This window comes from Sciurus vulgaris (genome assembly GCF_902686455.1).
Source record: "Sciurus vulgaris genome assembly, chromosome: 5".
Classification (NCBI taxonomy): Eukaryota; Metazoa; Chordata; class Mammalia; order Rodentia; family Sciuridae; genus Sciurus; species Sciurus vulgaris.
Window position 1 is genome coordinate 95,130,629 of NC_136465.1, and position 12,371 is coordinate 95,142,999.

General features: G+C 38.3%; 1 protein-coding gene across 5 annotated transcripts in view; it reads left to right on the top strand.

Moving 5' to 3' along the window:
- The window catches only part of BMAL2 (basic helix-loop-helix ARNT like 2), a 92,952-nt gene that overhangs the window by 45,818 nt on the left and 34,763 nt on the right, over positions 1–12,371 (top strand). For all 5 annotated transcript variants that reach the window (XM_079139373.1, XM_079139377.1, XM_079139374.1 and 2 more), the window contains 5 exons: positions 3,035–3,152; positions 4,274–4,417; positions 11,021–11,261; positions 11,735–11,841; positions 12,173–12,323. In XM_079139373.1, coding sequence (XP_078995499.1) covers positions 3,035–3,152; positions 4,274–4,417; positions 11,021–11,261; positions 11,735–11,841; positions 12,173–12,323 — 761 coding nt within the window. The remainder of the gene's footprint in view (positions 1–3,034; positions 3,153–4,273; positions 4,418–11,020; positions 11,262–11,734; positions 11,842–12,172; positions 12,324–12,371) is intronic.

Consider the following 12,371-nt stretch of genomic DNA (forward strand, 5'->3'; position numbering starts at 1 on the left):
TTTTCTATGAGGTGAGTCTCTTGCAGGCAACATATTTTTGGATCTTTCTTTTTAATCCAGTCTGCCAGTCTATGTCTTTTGATTGATGAATTCAGGCCATTAACATTCAGGGTTATTATAGAGAAATGATTTGGTTTCCCGGTCATTTGGTTCATTTTTAAAATTTTGTTTATTTATTTGTTTGACACAACTTGTTTCCTCCTTTATTTGACAATTCCTTTAGGATAATTCCTCCCTTTGCTGATTTGCTTCTTTGTTTTTCATCTCTTCCTCATGGAATATTTTGTTGAGAATGTTCTGTAATGCTGGCTTTCTTTTTGTAAATTCTTTTAGCTTTTGTTTATCATGGAAGGATTTTATTTCATCGTCAAATTTGAAGGTAAGTTTTGCTGGGTATAAGATTCTTGGTTGGCATCCATTTTCTTTCAGGGCTTGAAAAATGTTGTTCCAGGACCTTCTAGCTTTTAGGGTCTGGATTGAAAAATCTGCTGATATGCGTATTGGTTTCCCCCTGAATGTAATTTGGTTCTTTTCTCTCACAGCCTTTAAAATTCTGTCTTTATTTTGTATGTTAGGTATTTTCATTATAATGTGCCTTGGTGTGGGTCTGTTGTAATTTTGTGTATTTGGAGTCCTGTAAGCTTCTTGAACTTGATTTTCTATTTCATTCTTCAGATTTGGGAAATTTTCTGATATTATTTCATTGAATAGGTTGTTCATTCCTTTGGCTTGTTTCTCTAGACCTTCCTCAATCCCAATAATTCTTAAATTTGGCCTTTTCATGATATTCCATAGTTCTTGTAGATTCTGTTCATGATTTCTTACCATCTTCTCTGTTTGTTCAACTTTGTTTTCAAGGTTAAATATTTTGTCTTCAATGTCTGAGGTTCTGTCTTCCAGGTGTTCTATTCTATTGGATATGCTTTCTATGGAGTTCTTAATTTGGTTTATTGTTTCCTTCATGTCAAGGATTTCTGTTTGGTTTTTTTTCAATATCTCTAACTCTTTATTGAAATGATCTTTTGCTTCCTGTATTTGCTCTTTTAACTGTCGATTGGTGCGATCATTCAATGCTTGCATTTGCTCTTTCATCTCATCGTTTGCTTCTCTGATCATTTTAATTATGTACATCACTCCGAGTCGAAGTGACCCTCCCCGTTCCTCCTCCTTCTCCAGATAACCCCCCGGGTGTTCAGGAGCAGTCCCTCTGAGTGGCTCTGAATCCACGTGACCCGCTGCACGGGTCCTCTGGGCACCGCCCGGAGCTCTGGTGCGGCCACTCAAGACCAAGCGTCCCACCACGCTTCTCCTCCAGGCAGGCCCCTGTGTTCAGGAGCTGTCACTTTAAGACCAAACAACTCACCACTCGCCTTCTCCTCTGAGCAGCCGCCTGGAGCGCTAATGCAGTCACTGCGAGTCCAAAGGACCCGCCGCACTCCTCCTCCTCCTTCTCCTACTCCTCCGGGCAGGCCCCGGGGTTCAGAAGTGGTCAGAGTCCAAGCAGCTCGCCACGCAGCCCCTTCTCTGGCAACCGCCTGTAGCTCCGGTGTAGTCACCCGAATCCAAGCAGCCGCTCCTCTTCCTCCTCGTCCTCAGGGCAGGCCCCGGTGTTCAGAAGCGTCGTTCTGATTCCAAACAGCTCGCTGCGCAGCTTCTCCTCTGGCAACCGCCTGCAGCTCTGGTGCAGTCTCTCCGAATCCAAGTGGCCACGCTCCTCTCCTCCTCCTCAGGGCAGGCCCCGGTGTCCTGAGTCCACACAGTTCTCCCCGCCACTCCTCCCCCGGGCAGCCGCCGGAGCCCCAGTGGCTGCTCCGAGTCCCAGCGCTGTGCCGAGCGGCCTCCTCTACGGAGCTCCCAGCTGTCCGAGTTCACTGCTCCAGCGGGGCGAGGGGCGTCTCGCCGGCAGTTCTACTTCACAAAGTTTCCTGCGTTCCGGGACCCCCGTCCCATCCGGGATGCCCCCCCAGGGGGTGAGAGTCACCCGGCTGCTTTGAGTTGGTCCCAAGCGTCCCAATATCTCCTCTCTTGAATCCTGAGTCCTGGAGCAACACGAAATGCAGCCACCCTCTAGGCCGCCATCTTGAAAACCCCTCGCTAGTTTTTTAGTATATCTATCTTCTCATATCAGCTGGTCCATCTGTTCTACCCTCTATAGGAATGTCTACTTGGGTAATACAGGAGTTCAAAGAGGTGTGATCATTGTGGTCAGACAGGGCTTCACATGTGAAGTGGAATATCTGTGAGGCTGTCAGAAGGGGAGGAAGATAGCAGGGGCCAAGAGCCTAGAAGTCCAGAGAGTAAGAGGAACAGGCAGTTGAGTGGCCATAGAATTGAGTTTAGATCTAGGTGTGATCTGCGTATAGGAGTCATGGGATGGGAGTGAGAGGTTTTCTGGGTTGGATTTTTTTTTTTTTTTTTTTTTTTTGAGTATTTGGTTGGTTTGTTTGTTTAGAGTATAGCAATCTCTTTAAGTCATACCATAAAATCAGATGTTCTGTGACTTGCATATTAATCTACAATGTAATTTCTCTGCTTTTATAAAAGATAAAAAAAGTACAAAGTAAATCATAGTGATTTGTACATAATATGTGAATTGGAGGATGTTAAAAGTAGTAACAAGGGCTGAGGTTGTAGCTCAGTGGTAGCATGCTTGCATAGCACATGTGAGGTGCTAAGTTTAATCCTCAGCACCACATAAAAATAAATTTAAAAAATAAGGTATTGTGTCCATCTACAACTAAAAAATTTTAGGAAAAATAAACTGTAACAAGATATAACTGAATATTGGGAATTAGGCATTTGTACGTGTTTTATGTATATCCAAGAATAGTTCTGAGTGCATGTATTTTTTTCTGTCTACAAATATCACCATGCTTCTAACACTGACTTAGTCATTGTTTTGCCATGTACTGGACATTTATCTCCAAGCTTTAGAAAATCAGTCTTTAATATAGAGTATTTATCATATGTCTGTGTGAGGAAATGTAAAAATATGTGGCACTTGTTTTTAAATGAACCTTTACCTTATGAATAGGCTAGTTTAACTGGACAAAGCTTATTTGACTTCTTACATCCAAAAGATGTTGCCAAAGTAAAGGAACAACTTTCTTCTTCTGACATTTCACCAAGACAGAAGTTAATAGATGTCAAAAGTAAGTACTCATTTATTTAGCATGCTCACCATTTTCTGTAAATATAATTGTTACCTGAAAGTACACGTGTATAATTTTTTTTTTTTTGCCGTGCTGGGGATCGAACCCAGGGCTTTGTGCTTGCGAGGCCAGCACTCTACCAACTGAGTTATATCCCCAGCCCCAACTGTATAATTTTTTAAACCAGTTAATTAAAGTTTTATCAAGAAGAGTATTATTTAGTGAACTTTATGTTCACCAACTTTAGCTATGTAGAGAAATCCTAATTTCTGCAGACACCTGAAAACAAGTACATTCAAATGAAGATGCTTTGGGAGGGCTGGGGACATAGCTCAGTTGGTAGAGTGCCTGCCCTGCAAGCACAAGGCCCTGGGTTCAATCCCCAGCACTGCAAAAAAAAAAAAAAAAAGAAGATCCTTTGGGAAACATCTGACAGATTCATATTCATTATTTTTTATAAGCAAATGAAATTTTTCTAAGAAGGTATTGTGTGGGGTCAAAACAATTGTTGAAGTTTTCATTACTTAGGTATATGCTGAGAGACAAATATTCTTTCTTACTTGGATTAGTTCTTCTCAGTGTGAAAGAGCTTATATAATTGGTCTTGAGAAGTATGTTCTATGAAAATACTTAATCTGTGAAAATGATTAGTGCCAAATTGTCATTTATGATATAAAAATATAATGCTGTTCTATGCCACAGATTACTATTATAATTGAGTTTTTCTTTATTTTTTAATTCAATTTTGATTTAAGTTTATTATCTATCCCTTGGGGGAGAAGTAGATAAATTGCAAGTGTTTTGAATTGTCAAAATGGGATTGCTTGGGCTGGGGAGATAGCTCAGTTGATAGAGTGCTTGGTTGCAAACACAAGGCCCTGGGTTTGATCCCCAGCACCGCAAAAAAAAAAAAAAAAAAAATGGAATTGCTTGACAACCACACTTTTTGGTATGTTCAGTTCAGGATTTATTGTACAATCATGTTGTTACTTTAAATAATCATTTATCTTCTCAATTTATTAAAACACTGTACATGATCAGAAAACATTAGGAGGTAAATTTTAGAAATATTTGGAAATATTCATTTCCACTTCTTCTCTTGCCCCCTTCTGCTGTGGAAGCTGGTTTGCCAGTTCACAGTAATTGTCATGCTGGAAGCACACGTGTATATTCTGGCTCCAGACGATCTTTCTTCTGTCGAATAAAGAATTGCAAAATCTCTGTCAAAGAAGAACATGGATGTTTACCCAGCTTAAAGAAGAAAGGTATGATCCTCTTAAAATGTCAACTGATTTGTAGCATAGGAAATTTAAATGTCCTAAATTCTTTCCATACAGAAAAAAATAAAATGTATGGTCAAAGGTAATAATTGAGACCAAAAACACTTAAGAAATTAAGATTATTTTTTTAACCATAATTACTTAGATTGATTCATCATATCTTTCAAATGTATCAGGTAATTACAAATTTTCTTCATTATCCAAGATTTTAATAGTGCTGATGAAATTATAGTTTGGGGGCTATTGAAGAAGAAATGACCAGGGATGGAAATGAAACTTGTTATGACACTCCACTGTTACTTTTTAAAATGTAAAAGATCTTTTTTAAAAAAAAATTTTTTTAAAAACTTCAATAGCACAATAACCTGGTTTAATTAATTTCAGTGAAAGTTTCATAAAACATTCCAGGTGTGGTTTTAATTCTTGTGACATCGTGATTCTTTGATAAATGCTTATTTCATGATTCTTTTCTACATTCACCTTGCAGAAGTTTTGAATTGGTTAAAAACTCATTTGTTTAACTTTATGAGGGAATTTTAGTAACTGCAAAATAGCTAAAAACAAAAACAAACAAACAAACGCTTTTTTTGCCTAAGACTGTACTAAGCTATACAGGATTTTTAATGCAAATTTCAACTTGAGATTTGTTATCCTTTAAGAGGATATTTATATGGAGCTACAAGATTCAGCTTACAAATTTTGGTCTGAATTGTTTTTGACAGCTGTCTAAAATGATAATCACTCATATCACCTCAATAAGCATTTACCCTGTGCCAGATACTGTGCTAAGTGAATTAAACCTCATGAAGACCCTTTGTTGTTGTTGTTGTTGTTGTTGTTGTTTGGTGCTGGAGATAGAACCCAGGGCCTCAAGTATGCTGGATAAGTGCTCTGCCACTGAGCTCTACCGCAGCTCCATGAAAATGCTATTCTTACCTCTACAGATATGCTCTAGGTTCTCATTCTGGGTTCTGCCTCACCCACAGACATGCTGGTGAAGACTTGAAGGCAGAGTTGAAAGCACATGGGCTTTCAACTAGGGTTTTAGTGTCAGGTCTGCCACTTTAGAACTGTGGAACCTTAGGCAAGTTCCTCTTACTTTACAGAAAGTGAATGTGATGGACTGAATTATGTTTTCCCCAAATTCATATATTTGAAGTTCTAACCTCCATGTGCCTGTATTTGTAGTAAGAGCCTTTAAAGAGGTGATCAGGGCTAAAAAAGGGCATAACGGTGGAGCCCTTGCCCAATAGGCCCGGTGTCCTTAGAGGAAGATGAGGAGACACTAGGGGTGTTCGTGTGTGCAGAGAAAGGCCATCCATAAGCCACGAGAGAGGCCTCAGGAGAAACCAAGCCTGCCAGTTGCTTGAGCTTGGGTGTCTCGCCCCCAGAATTGTAAGAAAATTTTGATTGTTTAAGCCTCATGTATGGTGTTTAGTTTCGGCAACCTGAGCTGACGAAGACTAGGAATGTGATTACACTTAGGTGCGGCTCATTAGTGCTTGGCTCCCCATGAGCTCTGGGACAATAGCTAGTGTTTGTGGCTTAGAAGGAAGAGAATGAAAAATGAAAGAAAACAAGGAGAGGATGAACAATTAAGAATCTACTACATGCTAAACACTTGGCATGATCATCTAAATTAATCCCCCCCTCCCCCGCAATCTGGCTCCAGACATCCCTGTCTTCCACATGAGAATGCTGAAGCTGAAAGAAGGTCTGTAGTTTTACTAAAGTCATATAGTAAAGTGGCAGAATCAGGAACTTGGCTTTAAAATCTGTGTTCTTTCTATTACGCCACACTACCTACTTGAGCAGCTTCCTTGTGCCCAGGGTTGTCAATGAGAGACTCATTAACATTGGGCTGTAGCAGGGGAACTGGCTTTTGGTTTTGGTTGTGGGACTGTGTTCCTGCCCACGTGAGGATGCTCACTCCCATGTCGAGCTGGCCACAGAGATGCCTGCAGTCAGAGTCAAATACTTTTTCATTTGCTCAAAATTTGAACCAACCATATAAGAGCTCTGTACCAAAGGTACCAGCCAATTTGTCCTCAGAAGTGGAAAGGGTGTGGGCTGACAGTCAGTGTGGCCTTTTCTTGCAGGGTCTGAGAACTGCATGTAATTGACTGGGCCAGAAGAGGGTAACTGTGGAATGTACCGATTGACCACATGGATGGCTTCTCTAGTGAGATCATTTTGTATTCTACTTTATCCTCAGAACTTGTCAAGTGAAATGATGATATTTTGCATAAAGTTTCTACTAAACTATTCTTATTATTAGCCAGTGGAAATCACTACTACTCAACAGAATAGATTCAGACCACTCCCTATTAATCATGAGAGCCTGGCTCAAAGGTTTTCTTCCATTTAACCATGACATGTTAGTTACATTTAAATTAAAAGGGAGACTAGAATTCAGCCTTTTAATGTTAATTGGGAACTAAATTCAAGATTTATGGAAAGGTCATATTTCAGAATTTCTCAAGATGATAAAGTATGACTTCATTATATTTTGTTTTTTTCTCATTTTATGTATGTTTGCGATTTCCCATAATAAAAGTTTTTTTTTTCCATTTTTTTCTTTCTTTTTTTTTTTTAAGTAAGCAACCTTCAGATCTAAAAACTCATTTCTGTCTTTAATCAAACATTAATGTCAAGGTTTTAAACTTTGGAAAGACTCAGGCAGGAATAAAATCACTTAAATATCCCAATTAATGAAATCAAAGACTGAAGAAGGACCAGGAAATGCTACCAAATGTCCTGGGTTTTTCTTAAATTTATCCTAGCATGATAATCGTACACACTAGTAGTAAGTAATACAGTCAGGCACCTGGAATCCATTTGTTTCCTCTGCACATGTAACAGATGCCATTTGTCAGTGCCCATAATGTGTCCCAGGGACCTACCACTGCATTCAGGGTGGCTATGCCATTTACTTCCAACGTCCAACACCTGTGGCTCTGCTTGACCTCTTTCTGTGGTCTTTGGAGCCAGCCTGCCTGAGCTAGGAACGGGTAGGTCTCAGGTGCTTCCTTCTCTTTCCTATCCCACTCTACCTCATCCCTGCCAGTGTTCTCTGGGACCAATAAACTTATTTGAATCCTATCTTGGATTTCTTCTGTAAGATTTCAACCTCAGACAGCAAAATACCAAATTGAGAGATCCAACCTGCAACTTATTGAGGAAAAATTTCAGAAAGGTTTTTGAATGGATGCCCTGTAGATTAAGGCAGTGTTAGAAGAAAGAGTTCTCCCCCTTTAAAAATACCAGTGGAGCAGATTTTTCATGAATCCAGCTTGTGGAGCTGATGTAAATAGATGGCAAGGATTGCGACCTGTGACACCAATATTCAATAAAGATTTAAATAATTCTTGGAATAAGAGTTTTATGAGATTTTTAAATTAAAGTTAATGGGATTCAGTGTGCTATTTCCATAAATGCATACGGTGTTCATTTATCATATCCAGTTACCTTTTTTCAATCTTTCCAGTCCCAAGTAATGACTGTTTTACTTTCAGGTTCACCTTTTTTTTTTTTTTTTTTAAGTTTCCATATATATATATAAGCGGGAAGGAGGGGGAAGAGACAGAGAACATGCAGTACTTATTGTGTCTTTAAAATGGTATCTTCCAGTTCATTTTGCTGCAAATAACAATTTAATTTTTCTCAATGGCTCAGTAGTACTCATTTGCATATATACCACATTTTTTTTTTTTTTTTTTTTTGCGGTGCTGGGGATTGAACTTGGGGCCCTGTGCTTGCAAGGCAAGCACTTTACCAACTGAGCTATCTCCCCAGACCTATACCACATTTTCCTTATTCATTTATATGTTGGACACTTAGGCTGATGCCATATCTTGGGTATTACGGGCATGCAGGTATCTCTTTTGTATGCTGACTTCATTTACTTTAAATCTGTACCTGGGAGTGAGATAGCTAGATCATATGGTGTTCTATTTTTAGTGTTTTAAGGAACCTCCATTCTATTTTCCTATGCTGACTATATTAATTTACCTTCCCACCAAGAGTGTACAAGAGTTCTTTCTTCTCCCACATTCCCATCAACATGTTATTTTTTGTCGTTCTGGTGAGCAGCCCTGGGATGAGATAGTTTCTCATTGTAGCTTTGATTTGCATTTCTGTAATGGCTAATGAAACTGAGATTGTTTTGTATATCTAGTGACCATTTGTATTTCTTCTTTTGAGAATGTCTATTCTGATCATATTTACATTTTTAATTGGACTTGTTTTTTGTTGAGTTCTTCATATGTTCTTCATATTAGCCCTCTGACAGATGAATAGCTGATAGATGTTTTCTCCCACTCTGTAGATTATCTTTTCACTGTTTCCTGTGCTATACAAAAGTTTTTAGTTTTGCATAATTCCATTTTTGTTAATTTTTGCTTTTTCCTGTACATCTGGGGTCCTATCCAGAAAACCATTTCCTATGCCAACATCGTGAGGTGTTTCCCATATATTATGCATCTTACAGTAAGGTCTTTGACCCATTTTGAGTTGAGTTTTGAACAGGGTAAGAGATGGGGGTCAGGTTCAATTTTTTGCATTTAAATATCCAGTTTTCCCAGCACCATTTGGGAGCTGTCCTTTCTCCCAAGTACATTTTTGACATCTCTGTCAAGATTTAGTTGGCTGTAGATTTGTGAGTTTATCTTTGAATTCCCTATGATGTTCCGTTGGTCTGTGGCCCTGTAGTATATCTTGAAATCAGGAATTGTGATGCCTCCCACTCTGCTCCTTTCGCTCAAGTTTGCTTTGGCTAGTCTGGGGCTTTTGTGCTTTCGTATGAATTTTAGAAGCACTTAACACAGTATGGCACATGTCTTCTGTAGACGTTTGCTGTTATTACCTGCTCTTTAAAAAAAAAAAAATTGTAGTTGTATATGGACACAATGCCTTTGTTTATTTTTATATGGTGCTAAGGATGGAATCCAGTGCCTCACATGTGCTAGGCAAGCGCTCTGTCACTGAGCTACAACCCCAGCCTCTTACCCGCTCTTTAAGATAACCCATATAGTCTTCCATTAAAAAAAGAAATTTTTAAAAAAGATTTCTTGTGGTAACAATCTTTTCAGATAATGCCAATTTGTTTATTTATTTAGTTGTAGACACAACACCTGGACACAGTACCTTTATTTATTTTTATGTGGTGCTAAGGATCGAACCCAGTGCCTTACATGTGCCAGGCAAGTGCTCTGCCACTGAGCCACAGGCCCAGCCCACAATATTGCCAATTTAAAACAGCTTATTCTCTGGGCTTTTCTAAATCTAATCAAACAACTGGTTTAAAAGATGCCCCCCTCTATTTTTTAACTCTTAAATTCCTTTTTTTTGAAGAGTGCTATAAACTATACCACCCATCTTTTAGGCCCGTGTTGTATTTTATTGTTTTCTTAAGTATTTCCTGATAATTGAGCATATGGATTATTTCCAGTTTTGTATTCTAGTGGACCTGTTTGACAGACTATTTCCTACAATATTTCCTGAGATTTTTCTGAAAAGTGATTTTTTTTAGTCAGATTTTATTTTTATACCTTCTATTACATTTTATTACATTTCTCCAAATGTCCCCTAAAATATTTCTATAATATACCAATGTATTATTGTAAGTGTTAACATAAGAAATTTAAGAATGTATGCATAATAATTTAAATGTCACTTTTAAGCTTATGAATATAAACGATAATATACCCCAAAAATTAATAAGTTGAATGACAAAAGACATGAAGTTTAACTTCTTCTATCAGATATAATTATTATAATTAAAAACACTGGACTGGTCACTAGGGTACACGCCTGTAATCCCAGCAACTCCGGAGGCTGAGGCAGGAGGATCATGAGTTCAAAGCCACCTCAGCAATTTAGTGAGGCCCTAAGCAACTCAGCAAGATCATGTCTCTAAATAAAATATAAAAAAGGGCTGGGGATGTGGCTCAGTGGTTGAGCACCCTGGGTTCAATCCCCGGTACCAAAAAAAAAAAAAAAAAATCACTTGGAGGCTGGGAGCAGTCCTAACTACTGGAAGGCTGAGGTAGAAAGAACTCAAATTTAAGGTCAACTTGAACAACTTAGCAAGACTTCATCCCAAAATAAAATGAAAAGGTCTAGGCATGTAGCTTAGTGATAGAGCCTTGGCCTAGGCACATCTGAAGCTCTGGGTTAGATACCTCCATACCAAAAAAACAAAACTGACTTGGAAATATATAAAGTATAGGCCTACTTGGTCCTAAATGAAAGCAATCAGTTGCATTTCTGATGTAGTGTGCATCATTTAGTTCCTAGGGGAAAAAAATATCCTATCAATACAGTAATTTAATAATAAGATCAGAAATTTTTCAAGTGTGAAAGGAGTAGGATTTTTAGGTGTGTAAAATAGTAACAGAACTCTTGCCAGAGGCAAGAGGGGAGCCTCAAAGGGGTTGCCCTTGATGGTTTCTTTTTGATGCAATTCCTTTCCCCTTTCATTGTACCATATTTAAAGAACATTTCACAGCCTATTATTGTAAATGTCAATGTAAGAAATTTTAGAATTTATAGTGATCCAAATGTCCTTTTCTAAAAATGTTTAATTAGATCATAAAAAATTCTGTACCATCCACTGCACTGGTTATTTGAGAAGCTGGCCTCCAAATATTATTGGAATGGAAGAAGAAAGGGACAACAAGAAAGACAACAGTCATTTTACCTGCCTTGTTGCTGTTGGAAGATTGCATCCATATATTGTCCCACAGAACAGTGGAGAAATTAAAGTGAAACCAACTGAATTCATAACACGGTTTGCAATGAATGGAAAATTTGTCTATGTAGATCAAAGGTAAACATTTACATGACATAATGATTAGAGTTCAACAGGATATCTGAGGCTACGAAAGCTGTAGTTTAGTAGTACTGCTGGATTTTTTTTTTTTAAGACTTCAGAACAGAAAATAAAGTTTAAGTGAAATAGGGCATGAACGTGTTGGTAAATTTGTGCAAACAAAAATGTAAATTGGCAAAATAGTTCTTAACCAGTAATATGGAGACTGGGCCTGGTTAGTGGCCACAGTTTTGCTGGTGAGTAGTAAGGGCGCCCCTGGGGTTGTCAGGGGTGGGGGACAAGTGTAACTGTTCTGGTTTGCAGCTCTTGTCCTGGCTAAAGCAGCCTCGGGCAGCCCAGTGGTGGGTTTCTCCAGTGGGTTGCTCATCACCAAGGCTACCACCCCACTGTTCTGACACAGGTGGCCCTGCAGTATTCTGGGAGGGAGTACACTCAGCAATTCTGAAATTTGTTTTCAATTTTAAAACCAGGGCAACAGCAATTTTAGGATATTTGCCTCAGGAACTTTTGGGAACGTCTTGTTATGAATATTTTCATCAAGATGACCATAGTAATTTGACGGACAAGCACAAAGCAGGTAAGCTATCATTGAGAATACTTTTTGGGTAATTTTTTTTTTTTTTTTGGCAGTGCTGGGGATTGAACCCAGGGCCTTACTCTACCAACTGAGCTATATCCCTAGCCCTTTTTTGGGTAATTTTTGGTTGTAGCTTCACCTGTTAAATTTCTCTTCCTATGAAATCAGACATGTGAAACATAAGGTATTGATTTTTATGATGACTTATACTTACTATTATTTTTATTAATATTTGATTACCATTTAGTTTTTAATATCTAATTTTATTGCACTTTAAATTTAATTTTATTAATATTTAATAATTGTTATTAATAGGTTGTTTTTTCTTAAGTTCTACAGAGTAAGGAGAAAATATTTACGGACTCATACAAATTCAGAGTGAAAGATGGCTCCTTTGTAACTTTAAAAAGTCAGTGGTTTAGTTTCACTAATCCTTGGACCAGAGAACTAGAATATATTGTGTCTGTCAACACACTAGTTTTGTAAGTACTTTGTTGTTAAGACCTTCATATTAATTTCAAATGGATGCA